This window comes from Triturus cristatus, chromosome 4_1 (assembly GCF_964204655.1).
Source record: "Triturus cristatus chromosome 4_1, aTriCri1.1, whole genome shotgun sequence".
Lineage (NCBI taxonomy): Eukaryota > Metazoa > Chordata > Amphibia > Caudata > Salamandridae > Triturus > Triturus cristatus.
Window position 1 is genome coordinate 151,788,857 of NC_140585.1, and position 24,588 is coordinate 151,813,444.

A 24,588-nucleotide genomic window follows, 5' to 3' on the forward strand; every position below is an offset into this window, starting at 1 on the left:
GGTCTGCACTCACTAGTGGCATCTACCAGTTATTGTACGTGGATCATAAATGCAAGTCCTGATCCTCACAGCTGACCGCCAATGTTAGAAATGCGTGTCTCTAGTTGGCAATGGCTGGCACCAAGTAGGGACCCTTCTTCCTAAGTCAGGACAAGTGGGCTACCCCCTTTGATAACACCTGCTGAACCCTTTGGTATTGTAGCACGAGCAGTTAGGCCTATCTCAGAGGCAGTGTGTGAAGCATTTATGACCATGCAGAATAAGACAGTAACGACACCACAAAAGGACACAACTCAAGTAGGTATAAAAAAATAGTATCTTTATCTAAGGTTTAACACAAGACTCTCAAAGCGTTTTAACCAGCCACAATGCACGTAAATCAGTAGGGACTTAAAAAGGAAATAACATATTCACCAGAACGTGGCACTGACTGAGTTCAAGGCCTGGGTCTAAGCGACCCGTTGTGCACCCGATTGCTGCCGTTGGACTGGGGCACAACACGCAGCTTCTCGAAGAAGAGGAGACGGTGACAGGCGGACTCTCAGCGACCACAACTCTTGACTGCAGTGGTCCGCAACGTGCACTCACAATGATTCAGGCACTCGGGGACAGGCGGGCTCTCAGAGGCAGCAGCACGCGGCTGCCGCGGCCCGGGCTTGTGGTGGCGATGACTCTCGTCGTGCTGCTCCGTGGTGGGCTCACAGTGGCAGCAGCTCTCTCTTAGCTGCGGTGGCCCACAGGACGACTCACGATGATGCAAAGTTGGCAAAGGTGCTGGCACTCAGTGGCAGCAGCTCTCTCTTAGCTGCGGCGGCCCACAGGGCAGATCACGATGATGCAAAGTTGGCAAAGGTGCGGGCACTCAGCGGCAGCAGCTTTCTCTTAGCTGCAGCGTCCCACAGGACAAATCATGATGATGCAAAGTTGGCAAAGATGCGGGCACTCAGCGGCAGCATCTCTCTCTTAGCTGTGGCGGCCCACAGGACAAATCACAATGTTGCAAAGTTGACAAAGATGCGGGCACTCAGCGGCAGCAGCTCTCTCTTAGCTGCGGTGGCCCACAGGACAAATCACGATGATGCAAAGTTGGCAAAGATGCGGGCACTCAGCAGTAGCAGCTCTCTCTTAGGTGTGGCGACCCACAGGACAAATCACGATGATGCAAAGTTGGCAAGGTGCGGGCACTCAGCGGCAGCAGCTCTCTCTTAGCTGAGGCGGTCCACAGGACGGATCACGATGATGCAAAGCTGACAAAGGTGAGGGCACTCAGCGGCAGCAGCTCTCTTAGCTGCGGCGGCCCACAGGACGAATCACAATGATGCACAGCTGACACAAGTGCGGGCACTCAGTGGCAGCCGCTCTCTCTTAGCTGCGGTGGCCCACTGGACAAAGGATGATCTCGACCAGGCTGGCACAACAGCGGGCACTCAGCGGCTACAGCTCTCTCTTAACTGCAGTGGCCGACACAGATTCAGAAAAGGTTCAGAAGGTTCAAATTAAGGAGGACTCTGAGCGGCGGCAGCTCTCTCTTAGATGCAGCGGCCCACACAGAGTTAACCAGGGTTACCAGTCCGCATTCCTCACAGTAGAACTAGAAGCTCCGGACTACTCGACGGAGGTCTCACCTGCAAGTAGAATCCCTCGCACAAGAATTCAGACGGCTGACGGGGTGAAGTCTAATGTCCCTGAGACTTCAGCAGGAGGCGCTCTCAATTCAGGCCCTCGGGTAGTTTCTTCAGCAAGCTTGGTGAAAGTTTCAAAGTCCTTTCCTCTATTCACTCGGGCAGAATTTTGTCTTGACATCCAGAAGGAACACACTTGAAAAAGGTTTCAGTGCAGCGTTTTATACCTAAAAAGTCTTTGTTCTCAAAAGTCACATATCACTGAATCCAGCCAGAACCAGTTTGGTGGGGTCGGGGAGCACTTGGTTTACGAGGCGACATCCTGCCCTTTGAGAATCAAGAGGTCTGCTATCAGATGCCCCAGTGGGAGGTGGAGCCATCATTCACCTTGCCAGGCACGACCCTGCTCAGATCAAAGAGTCACCCCTCCCCATGCTCTGAAAACCGATCTCTCTCTCCAGCCAGGTCTAACCCAGCTGGCCCTGCTGCTCTAAAACTAGACGGCCAATACTCACACGTGCAAAACCTACAGGAAAGCTTAGGCAAGAAAATACCTTGTTTCTAGAAGAGGTAGTTTCGAACACGGGATATGCAAATGATCCTTACTAAAGATGTATCTCAATGTCCTGAGCTTAAACATATCAAATTCGAATTTCCTATCAGGTTCCTGGGGGCAGGATTATGGAATGTAATATCCAGCCTGCCCATTCTGGCCCATGAGAACGGATAGCCTCACAATAGTAAACAATGAAATGGAGGGTAACTCGCTATTAGAACATGCTACACAGACATACTTTAAAAGCTGCTTCGGTTGGTAGCGCAAATCAGCCCTGCAGGCCCACCAGCAGTATTTGCTCTACCAGCCCTGGGCACACACAGTGCACTTATACTAGAGACTGACAAGTAAACCAAACAAGCCAATTATGGTTATCCCAATTCATACAGTCATCTTTACACAGGGAGCATTCGCGCTGTGGCACTGATTAGCAGTGGCACAGCGCCCAGAGCATCTAAATACAGCCAACATAAAAGATAGGAAGTGAAAAGAGGAAGGGAGGCCAGCGCCAACGATGCCAGGTATAACAGTGACCCACTAGGAATCTCAGCTATCAAAGGGATGGTGGCCTACTCAGGTCAGCCGACCACCATGTCTGTGATTACTTTTAAATAAACAATGTTATATAATACAAGCCATTTTCCCTTAAGTAAAATGGAATTTTTTATGAGTAGACAGTGGTCCAATGGACAATTGCCTACTCCTAAAAAATATATATTTTCATCCTTTTCAAAGGGGAAGGGATATCTGGGGAACTCAAATGGTTTGCAAATTGGATACCAATGCATGATTGTACTTGGTATAATATGAATCTTTTGCGACTGCGTTTTGGTTCCAAAACATTAATGCATACCTTTCTAATTTGGTATTTGGAAGGGACGCCTTAAACACCCCACTTTCGAATATTGAATCAATATTGAGACAAACCCATATTGCAATTCAGTAATGTTTTCCTGAATCGTAATTTGTGGTTTGTATGTAGCAAAAGGCATTTCTGTGAATCGGGCTATTTGGACCAAAAATCGCCTTCATATCTCTGGCCCATTGTCTGGTTCTGCTGTTTTTTGTAACTTTTGTTGATCTTGTTTTGCACGCAATGTGAGGGGTTTCTGTGCTGTCCTTCAGCTGTATAAATTATCAGGGGTTTTAATCTCAAAAAGCAAAGCTATTCAACATTACATTTGCCTCAGTCTACTTCACCACCACGTGAATATTATGGGAGATATGGCTCTCTGATGTTAGAGCAAACATGGGTCATTTACAGAAGGTTGTACAGGAAAACTTGCACATTTTGTTGGGTAAAATTTGGGAATAATTGCAAGATCTGCCCAACAGTAAACCTGAATATGATGCTGGTTAAAGATTAATCATTTCACTCTTTCTGTTTCCTTTATTGGTACCCACAGAGGAGAGTTGCTCATTTTACCATTAAATGAGTACTTCCCAAAATCTCACAGTGGGATCCATCCTCTCCTGAAACCTATCTATGGATGTTCTTCAGAACCCTTCACAAATACAAGCATCCCATACTGTTTGATGCACATGCAATTTCTTTTGACTGCAAATTTACTAACTCAAATAGCGTAACTTCACCCAATGCTTTGTCAACGCCCGTTTCATTTCTGTATTTCTGAGAGCGTAAATGAATGGGTTGAGCATTGGAGTCACAACTGTGTAGAAAACAGAGGCCAGTGACTCAGTCTTGGGTAAAGAGTCATTCAAGGATTGAAAGTAGGCGAATACGAAGGTACCGTAGAAAAGGTTGACCACAACTAAGTGGGAAATGCAGGTGGAGAAGGCCTTCTCCCTTCCATGTGAAGATGGAATCTTCAAGATGGCAGAGGTTATGAAAGTGTAAGAACAGAGCATGACCACAAAGGAGGAGAAGCCAATCAGACCTCCTGAGAGGAGCACACCTAGGATATTATTGGTGGTGTCAGTGCAAGAGAGCTTGAGTAGAGCTGGAAGGTCACAGAAGAAATGGTTGATGACTCTGGATCCACAAAATGACAGTGTGCTAGTTGACAGCGTGTGAGCCATGGCGTAGAAAAAACTGACAGCCCAGGAGCTGGTGATCATCTGGGCACAAACTCTTCTAGTGATCATTACGGTGTAATACATTGGGTGGCATATCGCGACATAGCGATCGTACGCCATTGATGACAAAATTAGGGCTTCGGTGCACGCCAAGTGCAAGAAGAAATGCAGTTGAGTAAAACATCCATTGAAGGAAATTGTTTTATTCTCTGAGAGAAGGTTCACAAGTGTGTTGGGAACGGTAACTGAAGAGTAACATATGTCCAAGAAGGAGAGCTGACTGATGAGGAGATACATGGCAGAATGAAGACGGGGTTCAACCCAAGTGATTGCGATGAGGAGGAGATTCCCAGATAAGGTCACAATGTATATGAACAAGAAGGTGACAAAGAGGAGATCTTCGATCTCCGAGATGGATGAAAACCCCTGCAACCGGAATTCTGCAACATCACTTTTATTCTTCGTTCCCATTTTATGCATGGAACTTCGATTATGCCAACTGTCCTACAGGAAGAAAGAATATTTACAAGTTACATAAGACACAAGTTTGTGATAAAAACAAGTTATCCATTTGGAAACTTTGTATTCAGACCAGCACTACTTTGGTTTAAAGTGTGAACTTTTAGTGAGAATATTCACTGTCAATTTCTTGTGAGGCATTCTGAGCTTTCCATAAACGTTGAATAAATATGTTCTTCAGCTGGTCTCTTTACCATGGTATGGCCACTTTAATAGAGAAAGTAGACACCATAGAACATTTCGGGAATACTTAAGGGTACATAACTTTCCATTTAGCTTTGGTTTGAACACTTCTATACTTTAAGGAATACTGTGTGGTTATGGTTTTATTGATGCCAGTGTCTTCCTCTCTTCCAAATTTACATGCACAGAATCATGGGTGCTACAACATAGTTCCATAGCAGTAAAAAAGGGCACGCTAAAACTGGATTAATATCAAGGAAGGATAGTGCATAATCTCTCACTAGAATTTAGGTCTAGAGCTCGTTTGCGCTCGAAATAAAATCAGTTATTTCATGCACTTCATCAAGAATCACAATTTACTGTGGGGATAAAAAAGGAATGAAATGGTAGGATCTAAAATTCTGTTGGGATTAGGTAGATAGTTATGAAGACTGGTTTAATACATATGCATAGTAAAATAAATGATTGCATGGGCGTACACCTTGTAGTCTCATACAGGGATGCACTGTTACTGTTTATTTCTACCCACCGGCATCCCTGCCCTCTGTGGGGTGAATTCACAAGAACTTGTGCTAAACATCTCCAAAAAATGTTAATGCAACTTTACACATCACAGCCTATCGCAGAAAATAACCCCGTGTCAACGTGGAATTCACAACACGGCGGTACCATGCGATAGTCCTCAGAAAACGCAGCCAATGTCCGTGATACAACCATCCTGACGGAGATAAAAACACAAACCCCAATGCGTAAAAATACGCGATGTGCCCAAACGCGATAAGAAAACAGTGACAACCAGCGAGAGGCCATCAATACCCACACATAATGTGGGAAAAAGCACAAGAACAGCATACGGAAAATGGCACTAAAAAACAACATCAACTACAGAGTACCATGGATGCACCCTGACCGACTGCAGAGGACAACATGAACCCCACAATCCCCACAGAGGAACAGCCAGGAATACAGGGCCCATGGAAGGGCAATGAGAAGAGGAAGATGGGGTACATTCGCCAGGAAAACCTGATTATCGCCACTGATGAGCCATAACACCACCACCAACTGTACGTCACCTCCAACGTGTCATTGGCAACAAAGAGGCAAAGATGGCACACCACCTCGGACCATGTGAATGTTGTCGCATGGCAGAGGAGGACGATGGAAGAGCACAAGCGGCTCTAGACTGATGTGAATGGCAAAACCAAGCAGAAACTCGCTCCCAACACGAAAGCAGCAACGCACCCCAGAGGAGGGGGGCCAGCAGAACACCAGCAGCTGAATGACATGGAGAAGATGGTAGCCACAGTCACCAGTCGGGAGACGGTGACAGGAGTCGGGGATCTGGACTCTGTCCAACATGACCCGACACCACATCAACAGGGTGCGCACCTACCAGGGAGTGGGTGGACGGGTGGAGATGGGCACAATGGCACACATGCACAATTAAGCAAAGCACACTGGACACCCACAATGACTTATGATCATGTCCCTGATCCCACGGGAACACTTCAGCACACACACAAACACTAAGTAGTTATATGTACACCTTGTGCCCAAAGGGGCACCCACCCAACACATCACCAACCACACAACCAACACATGCGAAACACCGCAAACATGCATAAACATCAGCCACACTGACAATACAAGAGACACCACATGAAGAGTAGCATGGCTGCAGTCCAATCACCATGACAATGTACATGGCACAACACTGAGGTGGCTGAGTGCAGACCACAACCAGAAAGGAGCAGGTCACACTCGAACACAACCACCTGCACAAACAACCCCTGATGTCAACAACACGTCTGCGGACATTGACAACATCCCGGTACAAACAGCAACACCTCCACAACAGAACACAGGACACAACTGGTGCTGCAAACGTGCACAACATGGCAAATCATATCTGGCACAGCAGGAAACTGTGACATAACAATGTACAAATACAACCTGTAACCTGCAAATATGTTTTATACCCACATGCTTTGCTATTGGACATTTTGTACTGTCCCATGATTGCCATGGACTGCCACAAACTGACGTGCTCATGAGAAGAAATTGTCAATGAGGTATTGGCCATTCCTGCCTCAGCTGCAGTGGGATGTGGGCCACCTGACCCATCGTCACCATCATCATCTGGTACTTCTGGAATTGGGATCCATGGGGCATTGGTGCATACACAGATGTTGTGCAACACACAACATGCAACGATCATCTGCACACGATGTCTGGGCTGTACAGAAGCTTTCGGCCTGTGCGGTCCAGGCACCTGAAATGTGACTTCAACACGCCAAATGTGCGTTCAACGATGCCCTGGTGCATATGTGGGCCTCATTGTACTGCCTCTGGACGGGTGTTTTCGGGTCTCGGAGGGGTGTCATCATCCAAGGGCAGAGTGCATATCCTTGATCACCTGTGACAGTGCAGGGAGAAAAGAGTCAATCCTTGGTTCGGCAGGATGTGATGGCAGGCCCACTAATCCAGTGACGCCTGTGCTGGCTGTGTGTGGGGTGAGTGTAAGCCAGCCCTCAGTGAGTAGCTGGTGCTGGCAACACCTCAACAGTCATCAGGCACTCATAAATGCATTGTCAGACCAACAAGGGGGGATGGCTTGAGTCGCACAGGGTTAGTGGCCGCGGATTCACAGCGGCCGACACGGGCGCACCGCCACGGGACGCTGACCTGCGGGAGACTGGAGTAGGGTCATGAGGGCAGAGCAGGGTCTTTTATGTGTCATAGAGGCCTTCCGTGGAGAGTCTCGGGGGAGAATGGGAGGTCTACCTCCAGGGCATGATGCAGAGGGCACATGCCAGCTGTGTCCGTGGATATAAATGCCACAGACTCATGCCAGACACCAAGTCCGTACCTGCCCGTTGCTGATGACAACCCCCACGCCACAGGCTCAGACATCAATGATGTTCCGCTGGAGGCTGACGGTCACTCGCGGCGCACAGAGTTAGTGGCACCACATGTCACCAGCTTGCATTGAACAGGGTTAGTGGCACCATGTGTCGCCGGCCTGCATTAAACAGGGTTAGTGGCACCATGTTTCGCAGGCCTGTGATATGAAATTATGCCTCACTGATCGAAGGGAGTTTGGTGCTGTGGCCGCTGCCACGGACTTGGGGTCACTGCCATTCAGGACTCAGGACACAGTTCCACATGTGGGACCTACTGGGCCGAAGGGGATGCCGGTGGAGTATCTCAATGAGAAAGGGGTAATGTTGGCTAGCATCGTGGTGGCCAGCGATGGTCTGCAGAGGCTGCAGTGGTCATGGGACTGGGGCTAAGAGCTTGCACCAGCACGTGGTGGGCCCTCTTTGACACACGATGGTGTTGGCAGGTGAGCAATACATTCTTGGAGCACTGGGGCGGGCAGGCCTCGTCTGGGTATCAGCGTCCTGGGGTGCACCAGGCGCACAGGGTCGCAGGCCCCACTGCTCACAGCGTTGGCCTCGTGGTGGAATGCGAGGCGCCGCCCTGTCAGTGTCGTTGGCCTTTCCAGGAGAGAACCATGCTCTGCACCACTGGGGTTTTTGTCCACACTCCTGCGCAGCCCTGGCATACTCAAGGCCAACCCACTACGCTCACACACATAGGGGGGAATGCAGTGAGCAACATTTCCACTATCTGACCCACGGCCTGGGGTGACATGGTTGCGTTCACTGTTCACTACTCTCCAGTCACCAGCAGTTGTGGTCTGCATGGACATATCTGTGGTTTGCATACCCATGTCTGTCCTGCACATCCACGCCTCACTTGTCGTTGTGTACTTTCCCATTCATGGGTCACTTGCATCATTCGCACATGGCTGCATTCCACATCTCCACACGTTCCGCTGTTGTGTGGCTGTGGTGCCATGATGTATCTGTATTGTGTGCAAGGGTAGCCCAGGATCACCATGGAGTAGTGTTGTCATGTCTGGTAGGTGGTCATGTTGAGTGACGTGTTGTATGTGGTTTGGCCACGTGTGGATTCCCCCAGTTGTGTGTTGTGAGATGGTGACTTTGAGGTGTGTGGTATATTGATTTGGCACTTACCAACGAGCAGTCCAGTTGCACATGTGCCATCCTGGAAGCGCTGGTTGATGATGGACTGTTGGAAGATGTACTAATCTTGCACACTGCCAGGGTAGTTTGCGACGACATTGGTGAATGTTCCCCGGTGGTCCACTATTGCCTGCACATTGATGGAATGCATGTGCTTTCTGTTGCGGTAGTGGTGTGCAGTATCCGCAGGGGGCACAAGTGGGACATGTGTGCAGTCTATTGCCCCAACACTGCCGGGAATCCAGCTATGGCGTAGAAGCCTTGCTTGGTCTCCTGCTGTTCCTGCGCAGTGTGGAGGAAGTGAGTGTACTGGGGTATGAAGCTGATGATGGCATCCAGGACAGATGTGATGAACTTTGATAGGGGTGGCTGTGAGACCCCTCTGACTCTGGCAGTTGTTGGTAGGAAGGTACCAGAGGCCAACAGGTGCAGCACAGCCAGCAGCTTTGTCTGTGGAGGGATGTTGGTTCTCCGTTGTGTTGGGACCATCAGCCTGTGGCGATGTGGGTCATGATGCAGATGATGGTTGACCTTTTGAGCCTGTAGTGGGCAATGACTTCCTCGGGCGTTAGGTCTGTGAGAGTGGTGCTTTTTCGGTAAGTCTGCTCTCTTACTCTGTGCTGCCTCTGTGGTGGTCTGGGGGGAGTGGGTCTGGGTCCTGGGGGTGGTGGCGGTCCTGAGGTTGGTGGCGGGGGGTGTTGTGGCCCTGTTGGGGCTCTGAGCTGCATGATGAGTAGCTCCATGGTGTTGTTTGTTCTTCGGGTGTGACTGTGTGCGGGGCTCCGTTGCCTATTGCAGGTAGTTCTCCGGCTTTACACCTGCAGGAGGCAGGTGTTAAATACCTGCTGCTACCGCGGCTTATTGTGTGGTTTTTCATGTGTTTTTGCACTGAACGCCTACTCTGCAGATTATTAAAAGCAGTCCAACTTGCTGCTTTCTTTGTGAGTCAGGTTTGTCACAGAACGGCAGGCAGGATTGATCAAAGCTAGAATAGCGATTCTGTCGCAAACTTCCATAAAATACACCATTACACAAAGCTGCATAAATAAGATGTTGTGCGCAGCCCAATTCATCATCATCAAATACTTTATTCAGTATTTTTTTCAAATGAGGTTATCAGTTGAGAGGTATGGAAGCTTGGTACACAGTCAGCCGGACGCAACTTAGAGACAGTGTGTAGAGTGAATTTTAGGACATAAAACGATACCAGAAAGACAAACATCCAACCAGTAAAAACAGAAATATTGAGAGGGATATTCACAATGACGGGCGATAACTATCACCAACGTCAGTTTACGGCAGAAAAGTTAACACCACCCAACCCTGAATATTATCACCATGTTAGCGGGATATTATCAAGCCCACGCTACATGGCGATAATAACAGGGAAGTGCGGTGAAAACTAACGATAATATCAGGGCGATGGCGATAGTGAAACCTGCGTTAGCCGGCGATACCTGGGGCCATATCAGCAACGGCCAGCGATAACTATTGCTGGCCGTGCTTAGCGATAATTTTCTTATCGCTGGCTATCTCTGCTTTTTATCGCCCTGGTAGCGCGTTATCATCAACGCGCTCCTCCAGGGCGATAAAAATTCCAGATATAGCGATGTTATCGCCGTTTTGCAGGGAACATCGCTGGTTTTCCAGTGATGTTCCCTGCAAAAGGGCGATAACCTTGCTGATACGACCCTGTGGTCGTATCAGCATAATCCACCCCCAATGTTAGGGGTGGCTTAGTCAGGATTTTAGCAGACGTTAGTTTTTGGAGAAAACAGCAGTTTTCTCCAAAAACTAACGTCTGCTAAAATGCAAGAGCATCCTTGCTGATAGCGAAAAGACGAGTTATTGCTCTCCTGACATGTAGTGTATGTCAGGAACGCCCACTTTGCATCTCATTAGAGATACAAAGGTAGGCGTAGTGTAAAAGGGTGCTAAAATGCGAATACGCATGTTAGCACCCTCTTGCTGATAGGGCGTTGGTTTTATCTCCGCTTTTCTGACTTTTAAAGCCAACAAAGCGGAGATAAAGCCCTTGATGATATGCCACTTGGAGATTGGCCCATTAGCGGGAGAAAAGTGCAGTCCATCCGCCTAGAGGAGGATTGTACTGGCTGCATTATAGCTGCAGAATAATGTCTATTACAAGGTAGGCCAATGTTAAAAATGTATGTTGCCCAAATGAACTTCGCTTGTCTTACATCAGGGGCACTCCACACCCGACTCGATTTGTGTCAATTCCAGATCCTGCTCCCTGCCCAACGTGACCTCCCCCACCTCTGTGGCTCATAGGCTGCCTCACACACTCTTCAGGGGCAATTCATTATTTAGGCCCAAGGCACCCCTGCCATTGTTTTCTTCTGTTCCCGTGAGCGCTTGTTGCCTTCCAGTGTGAGGTGCCAGCCTGTTGCCTGACAGTCAGCTCTCTGCTACTCTCTTGGCCCCTTCTGAGGCTAGTACACCTGCTGCGTCTGTTTTCTGTGGTCTGCCTGGTTTCCACAGATCATTTACATCATTCCCTCTTGTGGCACGGCCCAGAATCCGGGAATCCCTCAGAGCTGACTCGCTGTTCTGGCAGCATTCACGATGTCAGTCACCTTCCATGGCCCATGTTCCCCGGGCCCAGATTTCAAACTACTTTGGCTGATTTCCTCTACTCCTCACTGTAACAATTCAGACAGGTAGCTGCCCCATTGGTTAAGGCCTTTGGGGTGGACTGGGGCTGCTGAGGAACGGCAAAGTCGTGGGGAAGGATTTCAGCACTGAGATTCATGTCCACTCCATTGACTCATTGGCCATACCCCATTTTGTACATTACATTCATTTTCAATCAAACCTGTATTTCAGTCAAAAGGAGGTGAGCCTGAACCACACATAGCAAGCACAGTCTCATTAAAAAAACCTGAGGGGAGGAGAATGTTGAGAAGAATAAGTTTAAAACCATCTCATGCGGTCAGTGCCCTATGGAGATGCTTCAACTAGTTTGAACCATCAACCACGCCAGTTGGAACGTACATTCACACATTTCGCATCCCAAAATGAACGACTGGGTGGCAGAGATACATAGTAAAAACTTGAGAATTCCAGACAAAACCATTAACATTCCAGCCCAATGGAGCATAAACAGCTACTAAAGATGAACATACTCCTTTGTCAGTAAGATCAGTAAGTATATGCAGTACATGGTATTATGCTGTTTAGGCCTTCAACGACCGCAGAAAAATTAACATTCCAAAATCGGGAATATTTAGGGGATATTCACAATGACGGGCGATAATTATCTCCAACGTCAGCTCTTTGGCACCTACAACACCTTGTCAACACCAAACATTATGTTGGACCACGAAATTCATGTTAGATGCGTACTTGTCCGTCCTCACACCCTGTCAGTCCCGCCACCAAGTGACCCCCGCTCCCTAACAGAAGTACCATCTCAACCCTGGTTTAGGAAATGATTGATTGTAACTGCAATTGTATTTATATAGCGCATACTACCCCTGACTATGCGTCAAAGCATTTTGCTGCAAGTGGCATAGTTTTCCAGAACCCAAAAAGGACAAGTGGTATATTAGAAAATGTTGTATTATGCCTAATGACACCCTAGGCAAAACATAAGGAGCACATGACACCTGGCTTGCCTCTAATGGTTTGCTAATTTCATCTCATCAGGGCAGAAGTCTCTAAGTACATTTTAGGAACTCACTTCAAAAAATTGCCTCTCAATGCACTGATATCATCAATTCTACTAAATGACACACTCCCACAATCCATATCCAATGTTTACATAATTTTTGTTGCATAATGGGCATGTGAGGCATTTTCTCGGCTAGGCTCATGCATGGGCTCCTACAGCTAAACCAGACCTTTGGCTCGACTGCAGAACATCTCTATTAGTGTACTAGCTCGCCCACCCCTAATGGCACAAACTCCATGCCTCTGCCTCAGGACAACAGCTGACAGCTCACAGCATGACTGGAGTAGCACGCATCATTGCTCCCATGAAAAGGAGGCTAGATACGTATGTCAGCTTTGTGATTGACTCAGGGGAGGGAGCCTGGCTGCCAAATTCCTTTTCCTGGAAGCAGACACAGGTGAGCAGGAGCTACTAAGACAAGGACCCGGCTTCGAGGTAAGACTTCCCTCATCACAATATTTGCGACAGCCACTCACACACACATCCCCGCCTCCAAGCACCATCCAGCAATCTTTGCGGCGTTTGCCACCTCACAGCAGTCCAGCACCCCCCAGAACTTCTCAATGGTGGCCGCTGTGCATACATGCACAGCGGGATTAACACTTGTGGGCCAAAGGCACATACGTAGTCACAATGCGTAACATGACATTGCATTCCATTTCAAAGCATACTAATACTAGGCACATTGCAACAATATACACCCAAAACTCAAAATTGACCCAATCGCACACTCCAAAATTCATATTTTATGCCAAATCACACCCCAATTTAATTATTTTATCCCAAATCACACCCCGAAATTCATATTTTACCCCAAATCACACCCCAAAAAATCATATTTTACACCAATTGCACACACAAAATGTCAAATCTGACATCCGATACCCATACACACACAAAATAATTTAAATTACCCCATTACTGACCTCACAATGTGTTTTTTGAGTTGCGTAGTTAATGATGTACTGTCTGCGTTGTACTGGACAGCTCCCATGCCAAAGGCAAACCATAGCCTGGCCCGTCTGTGTCCATCTGCCCCTGGACCATGCTCAGCACCAAGGAGCCTTCCTCTTGGACACTCCACTGCTACGATGCCAGCACCCTCCTCGCCATCAACCCTCGATGCCCCCTCACCTGCCAGGACCAACATCTGCTCTGGACCAGACATCGCCATCACCATCACTGATGGCTGCATTATCTCCCACAAGGAGCAGCATGCCCTTCAAGGACAAGGCATTGCCATGACCTACAGAGGCACACTCCAACTGACCATGCACTCTAATGACTCAAGGGTGACCATGGACCACCTCAACTCCCTGATCTAAGCAAAGCCCAGGCACATCCACTGTGGCACACTCATGTGCAGGACCTCCGGATATTGGACCCCCATTCTCATATACCATTGTTGACCTCATTGTACCCCAGATCTCCCATCCACGACGACATCCTACTATGTGATCTCAAGTTCCACCCAGACAACTCCAGGGACAAGGACACCACCGCCTTCTGGGGAAGGTCACCAACATCAGAAGCAAGCAGCAACTCACATCAAGAGACCACATAGCAGGACACACGATCGAGCAGGTCACCGCCGCAAGCGGGAGCTTAAACTTCAGCAACAACACAGGACTCTCCTGGAAAAACAATCATTGGATACATCACTTCTTCATCTTGCCCACCGGACGCCAATGCCATCCTGGCAGCCCCTTGCAGCTGGATCGAGGCCACCGTTGGATGTCTCGTCAACTCTCTCAGCACCAACACTCCGCCACTGCTTCCAAACGATGACACCACAGCACACAACCAACACCGATGGATCTCCAACAGCATTGACATTCGGGCACCCCTCATGAACTGCACTGCGTCAGTACCTTCAGTCACCCTCACGCCTGATGGCAGGCGTGAAGGTGATGCAGCGCCACAGGGATAGGCTGGCCCCATGCATTGCTGGAGTTGCGTCATGGTTGTGACACAACTGCAGCAGTGCATGAGTTTAGCACAGACAGACTTTACTTGTGTCATGGAGCGCTGTCCAGTAAGTACAGCGCATCCATGCAGTTGCAAGAAGGGCATAGTAAACAGTGTAGCAACGCAGTCTTGTCGCAGCGCTGCAACACTTTTCATGACTGGGGCACAGTAATGCGCACTTATTGATGGTGTGCAGTCCTGCCCTGTAATTTTGTGCCAGGGCAGCGCAGCAACATTGCTTGCAGCGCGGTCCAGCAACAAAGCCTGCCGAAATGAGGCCCTAGATATTATCTCCATTTTAAGACCAGAAATGGTCTAAACAAATTGCCTCTAGATGCAGTTATAGCCACTTTTTTGATAATCTTAAATTAAGGAATCCCCTTGTGAATAGGGTGATGGGGGGTTAACGTCAGATTTTGCAAGGGAACGCCTCCCTTGCATATCATTTGCGTTATTTATCGCTGACAGAAGTTGAGATATTTAAAAGTGTAGTGTAGTTTCCGCCTAAAAGCTGTCACTAACTGCTGTTAGAGACAGCTTGTGAAGAATGCAATAAAAATATTGCTGTTTTATCGACAAAAAAGTGCCACTAAAGCTGCGATATTGCCTTGTTAATATGCCCCTGAATTTTCAAGTTTTAAATGACAATATCACCAAAAAGAACAAGGCGCCAGTTTTGGTCACGCTACACTAGGGAAAAATCACAAGTTTAGGCCAACCACGTTAAAGTGCAGCTTTGTGAGAAAAAATAAATAACAGACTAAGAGGCACAGAAAGAGGCAGATTACACAAAGACGTATCAGCAACAGCTGTGGCGTGCCTGTCTTTACATCTCTGTTAGAGGTCAAACAGGTGGACAGAGAAGAATCTCAAAACAAAATCAGATGCATTACAACCTACAACAGACAGGCCTACAAAGTTAGGAAGAGTTTAGGTACATTTTGGCCGGTCCTACAAACGGATCCAGATTTAGCCAAGAGTGTTGAAGCATCGCCTCAGATTACATTTAAGAGAGCCAGATCTTTGAAAGACACTCTATCTAGAGCAGTAGAACCAACAATTGCTAGACCGACAGGAATACAAGGTTTTTTCACATGCAGGAACTGCATGGCTTGTAAAAATAGTAAAAACATCAAAGAAGTAAGACTCTCACCAGATTGCAAGACTTTTGAGATAACGAAACACACGTCTTGCAATACAGAATATGCAGTTTATGCCCTTTTCTGTCCCTGTAAGAAAGCCTATATAGGCAGTACAATACACAAAGCAAAGAAAAGGATACCTGAACATCTTTGTGCTATAAAAAATGGAGATAAACAATACCCAATAGCGCGACATTTCCAAAGTCATCATAATCAAAATACCAATTTATTGAGCTTTTGTGTATTGGACATGGTGAAACACAATGAAAGGGGAGGGAATAGAGTACAGAATTTACAACGCCTTGAGTCAAAACTAATCATACAGTATAGAACGTTAGTTCCGATGGGACATAATTGCGATGAGGAGCTAGCTGTACATCTTGGGTGAAGTAAAATGTAACATCTGATCAGATAGGTTGAAACGAGCCCGGTCTTTAAACCTTGTTGAGGTGTGATTCTCTTTGTGAGGTTGTTTCAGATAGTTAGGAAGTGATTATAGTATTGCCAGTTGTGACATAGATAGTTGTATATACCTAGATTGATATGTTTTAAAGAAATGAGAATTATGTCTGCCTCAAGACAATGTTTCCAACTTTTATGATCACCGTTGGTGTTTTTATTTAGTATTTTTATTTATTAGTTATTCAACTGAATAGTTAAAATGTTAATTATGGATTTTTTGTTTTCAGTGCACAGAATATGCCGTGGATGTTTTTGTCAGCAGAAAAGGTCAAGAGCGAAAATATCTTTTGATCGCATGTCAGCCCACTAGGGCGAGATTTGTGAGATATGACATCACAAGTTAGACTCATAGAAAGACTTTTCAAATCTAAGAATCTAAGAACGTGTGGATGATTGAACTAAAGAGCCCACTGGGGCAAAGACGGATAAAGGAACATTAATATTTGTCTTTCGAAAATCAGCGCAGAGATAATCCTTATAATGATGTTTAAGAACGTCTTAATGATTTATTAAAGAGCCCACGGGGCATTGACAAAGAAATAACATTTATATTTATCTCCCGAAGATCAATGTGGAGAGAGTCTTTATAATGATGTCGTTACAGATTAAATTACCGTAATTCTGAAACAAAAAATGTTTTGTTATGAATGCGAGATCTCTCGTTCACAACATGAAATGTAATTGTGTCCAGTAACGATCTGATCTCAAATATCAAAGAGATGCTTTCCTAATTTATTTACAACTATGAGCCAAGATGAATAATTGTAACTTTATTTAAAGCTGACAAAAGCGGTTTCAATACGTAGCGAAACTTAAGTCTGTCTTCACTTTTCACTATTTTCTTTGTTGGGTCACAAGTTATTTAAGGAAATATTTAATCATCAACAGCACTCGTGATCAAGGGACAGGGTCCCGAAACGCGTTGAGTTGCCGAGAAGCTTGCTGAAATAAATTTCACTAATAAAGAAGCTTTTCGAGTCCGTGGTTGCTGTTTCGTGAAGGAAGGATACAGCGACTGTTGTGATATATATATATATATATTCACTGAAAAAACCATAGGTTTCAGGGGCGTTATAGTTAGCTGGACTTTTCACTCGTACAAAACCATTGAAATTCCCCCGTTATAGTTAGTTCAGCTAACTATAACTCACGCGCCCGCAATGCACTGCTGATGACGTCACATATTACATCACTCATGACATGGTCAGTGACATCACTCATGACATCACTGATGACATCTCAAATGACATCACTGATGACATCATATTTGTGATAGAGTGGCAGACCTCCTCTCCCCCTAATATAACCTTTGATACACACATTCAAAAATAGAAACTAAAATTTTCAAAACAATGGACATACCAATATCAGTTACAACAACCTATTCAGTAATTCTAAGATTCACATACACATCCACTCATTCACCAACAGTCCTATACAGTCACTCATACATGTACTCACTCATCATATGTACTCATACACCTATACATCCTGTTACACAATGCCACTCATCCATAGAGTTACTCACACACATAGTCACTCATGCTAATAAAGAATCAAACATCCATTTACTTGCATATACAGTTATACACACAACACCACACTTACTTCTACAGAAACTTACACATACTTAGTCTTTTAAACAATCACTTATAGAAACACATACTTATTCATACAGGAACTCTTTCAATCTCTCACTCTCACATATACTCACTTATATACACCAATAGTCACATATACTAGTTTAAAACATATGTAGTTACTCATAAAGACACTATTGAGACAGTCATTCACTCACTAACACACCCATGCACACACTCATCCACCCATACAGTCCTGCATACATGCTGTCTTCAACACATACAAACAGTGAGTCACTCATTCATGCACTTATGCACTACGTAATACCCCCCACCGAACCATACAGACACTCAGACACTCATACTGATACTCAAAAAACTAACTAATAACCTATATAGACTACTCACCAACCCATGCAGCCACTTATACACAAAGTGAGAGACTGATACAGATATTTACATATTTAAACATTACTCACTAAGCCATGTATTGACTAAGATACACTTAATCAGTCAGTTATACAATCTATTTTTCAAAAACAAATCATCCATTTAGACACTTATATACCCATGTATTCTTCCATCGACCTTGAGATATACATATATAAATCATATGTAATTTTCAGAAAACACACATTCACTGGATGATGTCATCAGTGATGTCATCAGTGATGTCATTTGAGATGTCATCAGCGATGTCATGAGTGAAGTCACTGACCATGTCATGAGTGATGTAATATGTGACATCATCAGCAGTGCATTGCGGGCGCGCGAGTTATAGTTAGCTGAACTAACTATAACGGGGGAATTTCAATGGTTTTGTATGAGTGAAAAGTCCAGCTAACTATAACGCCCCTGAAACCTATGGTTTTTTCAGTGAATTTCTAAGGTTTTTTAAATGCTAATTCATAACTATAACGTGCCTGAAACCTATGGTATTTTCAGTGAATTTCAAAGGTTTTTCAAATGCTAATTTCTAACTATGGCTACAGAGATAGGACATGTGAAGAAAGAAGAAAAAACGCACAGAAAGAAAAAAAAGAAATGCAGAAAGAAGCAACAGAAGTCCTCAAAGACGAAGAAAAGTGCAGGAAGAAGGATAACGTGCAGAAAGAACAAACAGAAGAACAGAAAGAATCCTTGTTGCAAAATCATCCTGTACCCTCAACTTTTTCAGACGGATACTGGTGTTAACTGAGTCTGACTAACCAGTCCTAGAGCCAGTGCTATGTTAAAAGACACTCAGAATACAGTGAAAACACCTACATACCCTAGAGAACACTATGCGTTGGGGTCCCCCTGTAATCAGCATGACCTCCTCTGTAAGCCCCTAGTATATAATAGGGCAGGTGATTAAACTACCTCTTAAAACGCGCCACAGGGCGTGTTTGCACACGTCACCTCAGGCCCCGTCCCCTCACTTCCCCACTGTGTAAACACGCCCTGTGGCCGTTTTTAGTTGGGAGATTAAGTTCCCTTGAATCCTGAGTGTCACTAGGGTCCAACTAGCCCACTAGGTACCTCCAGTAAGCGCCACAGAGCTGCATTGCAGAGAGGCGTAAAAAGAGGCATGGCCTGGACCACCTCTCTGCAACGCAGAGCAGTGGCGCTTACTGGAAGCACCTGGTGGGCTAGTTGGCCCCCAGGGTCCCTCAGGATTGAAAGGGAATTATTTCCCCAACTTAAAACGTGCCACAGGGTGTGTTTGCACATGTCACATCAGGCCCCGTCCCCTTCCTTCACCACTGTGTAAACACGCCCTGTGGCTGTTCTAAGTTGAGAGATTAAGTCCCCTTGAATCCTAAGGGTCCCCAGGGTTAAACTAGCCCACTAGGTACCTCCAGTAAGCGCCACAGAGCTGCGTTGCATAGAGGTGTAAAAAGGGGCGTGGCCTCAGAACACCTGTCTGCAATGCAGCTCCCTGGCGCATACTGGAGATACCTGTTGGGCTAGTTGGCCCTCAGGGACCCTCAGTATTGAAGGGGAATAAATTCCCCAACTTACAACTGGCCAGGGGGTGCGTTTGCAGAGTGCTGCTAGGAGGGGGCGTGGCCTCCGGCGCGATGCAGGACTTTTATTTATTTTATTTTTTTAAGAAGGAGGGCTGTGTGGCCCCCCTTCTTTTTCTAATTTACTGGCCCTAGGGACCCCATCCCCCAGGGCCTGTACCCTAATTTTTTGTTTTAAAAAAAAAAAAATGTGGCCCTCCCAAGGCCTTAATCGGCCCCGGGGACCCCAACCCCTGGGTCATGGCCTTTTTTTTTTATTATTCTTGATGGAAGGGGCGGCGTTGCCCCCCTCCTGAGGCCACATATGGCCCCGGGGACCCCATTCCCCCGGGTCGGCCTTTGTTTTTTATTATTTTAAAAAATATATATTTATAGAAACACTTAGGACATGCTGGACAAACCGTATGTACCTATCACCATGACGATTTGCGTGATAATCATTAAAAGGCAACTATGCATAGAATTAATCCACATGGAATGTATTTACACCACTAGTGAAGCTCTGACGTGTCTGACGCCCTACCGTGCCTAATCCCGGCGCCCCCGCCGGTGGGTACTCTCCAAGTAGACACCCTTGTCGTTTATTTACACAAACATGGGTAGCTATTGACAGGCACATTTAATATACACGCACACCAAGCCATTCAAAGGGGATTCAACAAAAATTCGACCAAACTATGCAAGAAACCCCCCTCACGGTTAATAAAACACACATCCACCGCCGGATGTGTAATACTTTTTATTTTACTCTCTGGAAAGGAGACGAACCTCACTTGAGAGTCACAGCGCTGCTCCTGGCTGAGCCCAATGCTGTGTTACACCCACCAGTGCCCGCCGAGTGCCTCACACCTCTGTGTTGTATTCCACCAGCTAGTGCGTATGCTATGACACTCTCTAGACCATGTGCACTGTAACACCACCCCATAAATATGTCGTGCCACACTTGCCTTCGCACGGGTTATAGTGCCCCATCTAACGTGCCTTCCTCGATGCCTATGTTATAACGCACATCGCTATGCCATACATATTACAATCTGGGATCCATATCTTTGTCACAGTGCATATGCAACATTACACTCCCCAGCACATATTTTATATTACAACTTTAGAGACTAGTTAGGTTACACAACACTGCCCTGTGCATATTACACTCCAAGGCGCATATCGCATAGCACGCGCTAGTGCCTGTGCTATCTCGCGCTCTCCAATGAATCTGTCATTGCGCACAATGTATTGCATATTATATTTCACGCCCTGGTTCATCTTATATCACTCTTTTTGGTGCATAGTTTATACCATATACTATATCTAGTTTTCATTTCCAATCATGCTCTCAGGACTATGTTCTATATAACCCTGCGCCCACCTACCCTTTTCACGGACATTACATTTTGCGATGGGGGGTGGATGGTCAGGGGGTGTTTCTGCCATGTGAGCCCGGAGTCACAGTCACAAACGTCCTATTCTTCCTGAATAAAAGTGAGATTATGCTGCATACTTGTTCATATTTTAAGTAGTTCGCACAGACACACATTTTAAAAACAATAAAGTTCCTAATACCCACCTTCTCTGAACAGTTACTTTGCTGAGTCATCCACCTCCTCCCTATCCTCTGTTGTGTGAATCCATGGACTAGCCTCCTTCCTCCTGCCATGCATGGTCTGATGTGCTGCCACTGCCCTCAATTTAGCATGATGTACAAGTCCACTCCTCCTGCCCTCCATTGCCCAATTCTATGGCCCATCATTGCCCTCCTGCTTAGCCTCTGTGCTTAGCTTGCTGCCCCTATTCTCCTTCCCCCTGCCCTCCGATGTCTTTGTGCATGCCACTGCTCCATCCTTTTTGCCCACCATGTTCCATGGACCTGCCACTCCTATCTACTCTGAGTGTTCTGTTGAGCTGCCACTTCCCTCCCACCTGCCTAGCATTGTCAGATGACTGTAACCCGTCCCTGCCACCTCCACCCTGCCTGTCCACATGCCATGCCCCTATCCCCTTCCTCGTGTCCTCCATGGTCCATTTTACTGCCACACCCTTCTGCCCTCCCTGGTCTGTTGTGCTGCAACTGCTCCTCCTGCCTGCCCCGTGCGGTCTGTTGTGAGGCCCCTTCCCCTGAACTCTCTTGTCTGTGCACAGGTCCTGACCCTCCCTTCTATCCTCCATGGTCCTTTGTGCATGCCCCTGCACCCTCCTTCTTGCCCATCATAGCCATTGTGCTGCCACTAACCCTCCTGCTTGCCATGCATGGTCTTCTGTGCTGCCATGGCCCCTCCCACCTTCCCTGTGTGGTCAGCTAGCTGCCCCTGACCCCCTCCCACATTCCCTCCATGGTCTGTGTGTATGACATCATAGTCTCATTGTTGCTCTCCATGGTGTGTCTTGTTTCTAGTGCCCATCCTGCCTGACCTCCATGGTCATCTTGCTGCTCCTGCCCTGCCCTGCCCCCTTGCCCCCAGCCCTCTGTTTCCATGTGCAGACCCCTTTTCCCTCCCTCCTGGCTTGCCTGTTCCATTGCAATGCCCCTGATCCGTCCCTCCTGCCCTTTATGGTCTGTTATGCTGCAGCTTTCTCTCCTGTCTGTCCATTATGGTCAGATAGCTACCATTGCCTCTTTCCCCTCTGTTCTCTGTTGTCCATGTGCATGGTCCTGTCCCCTCCCTATTGCTTTCCATGGATTGTTGTGCTGCACTCCCTGATGCCTGCCCTGTAGGGTCAGTTTGGTGCACCTCTCCATGTCCCTCCTGTCCTCGGTTATCCGAGTCCATGTCCCTACCCCAATTCCTCCTACCTACCATGATCCAATGTACCATACTTGCAAACATTTTGAACTTGGTAAGAGGGATATTTAAAAAAAAAACTGGGGTATTGATTTTCCCCTTTGAGTTACATTAAAAAAGAGGAGATTGTGGACAGGAGACAGATCAAGTAAAGCCCATTTGAGCTTAAAAACATTGGACGTTTCCTGGCTGAAACGGGTCTGTTGGCATGTATGGTTGTACTACCACTGCCTCTTCCTTCTGCCCACAATGGTCTATTATATTGCCACAGCCTCTCTTGCCAGTCCTGTACTGTTGGTTTGTTGCCCCTGCCCCTTTTCCACTGCCCTCCATAGTCTGTTGTACTGCCACTGCCCTTCCTGCCTGACCAGTGTCGTCAAATTGTTCCCTCTGCACTCTCCTACCTGCCTTAAATTTTCAGAGTCCGTGCCCCTGGCCTCTCCCTCTCAACAGTATCCCAATGAACAACTAGATTGCTAACATTCTATATTTATTACAAAAGTGTGGAACGCCTGACGTCATCTTGATGTAATCAAAACTGTAATACCTAGAGTATTTCCATTAGAAATTAGATATATGAGAGGGTCTTATTTGCATCAAAATTATGGTTAGTGCTCTAAAAAACTAAAATGAGGACATATTTTCTGAGTTTTCAAATAGCGACAAAGAACTTTTAAATTATTTGTAATCGTTATGTTTTTTTATCCAGTTGACCACTTGATTAAATGTTGCACCTAGGGGAGAGGATGTGGTGTTACTTCCAGAGCTGCAGACTTTGCAACTGGGGAACCAGGTTGGAGTTTCTGCTTCAGCTCAACATTCTGTGATTCTGGTCAAATCACTTAATCTCCCCATGTCTACAACCAAAATGAATTTGATCTTGTGTGATGTAACCAATGCTCATGTAAAGCACTCCAATACCTGACAAGTCTGCACTATATAAAACTGCAAATACACAAAAAATAAGTGTTTTGCACACGTTTGTCATTGGGCTACATCTGTGCTACATCTGGGTGATATTTGTGCTGCATTTGGGCTCTTTTGTCTCTGGTGGCCATCTTGGGAGATTTATTTGTTATGAAGTTTCCTAATTTCCTCATTTACTGCAGTCTCCTCAGTAGGAAATGCTTTCAGTTTTTTACTTTGATTCCATCAAGAAGGTATTCAGATATGTCACACATTTACTATAAATTTTGAATGTTAGCACTCCAGTTGCTCATTAGATCACTGTAGTAAAGCTACTGCTCACCACGGAAGTCTGCTGCTGGTATTGAAAGTGCATGTTTCAGTCTGCATGTCAGAATTTTTTTATGAAACCGACGCACGCCACGAACGTACCACCGCCCTCCACCACCACCCTCCGCGCCTGGACCCCGATCAGCACCGAAGACACCGTCCGCACGATGAACTCCATCCACTCCGGATCTCCTACCGACCCCTGCCCTCACCACGTCTTCAACAAGGCCGACACTGTCATCGCACCCCACCTGCGGGATATAATCAACACCTCCTTCGACACCGCTACCTTCCCGGAGAGCTGGAAGCACACCGAACTCAGCGCTCTACTAAAGAAGCCATCAGCCGACCCCACCGACCTCAAGAACTACCGCCCCATCTCGCTGCTCCCGTTTCCTGCAAAAGTCATCGAGAAGACCGTCAACAAGCAGCTGACCGCCTTCCTCGAGACGAACGGTTCCCTCGACCTCTCGCAGTCTGGCTTCCAGGCCAACCACAGCACCGAGACCGCCCTGATCGCAGCCACCGATGACATCCGAGCACTGCTTGACAACGGAGAAACAGCAGCCCTCATCCTCCTAGACCTCTCCGCGGCCTTCGACACTGTCTGCCACTGTAAACTAGTGCAGCGACTCAGCAACGTCGGAATCCAGGAGAAGGCACTGGAGTGGATCATCTCCTTCCTCGCCGGAAGAACACAGAGAGTCCGCCTCCCCCCGTTCAGATCTGAAGCCACCGAAGTCATCTGCGG

At 46.8% G+C, this 24,588-nt stretch overlaps 1 protein-coding gene across 1 annotated transcript in view; it reads right to left on the bottom strand.

Moving 5' to 3' along the window:
- Positions 1 to 3,747: 3,747 nt before the first annotated feature.
- Positions 3,748 to 24,588, bottom strand: part of LOC146853734 (olfactory receptor 1C1-like) — a 169,548-nt gene continuing 148,707 nt past the window's right edge. The window contains exon 2 of the mRNA XM_085650848.1: positions 3,748 to 4,719. Within this exon, the coding sequence (XP_085506974.1) occupies positions 3,748 to 4,719 (972 nt within the window). The remainder of the gene's footprint in view (positions 4,720 to 24,588) is intronic.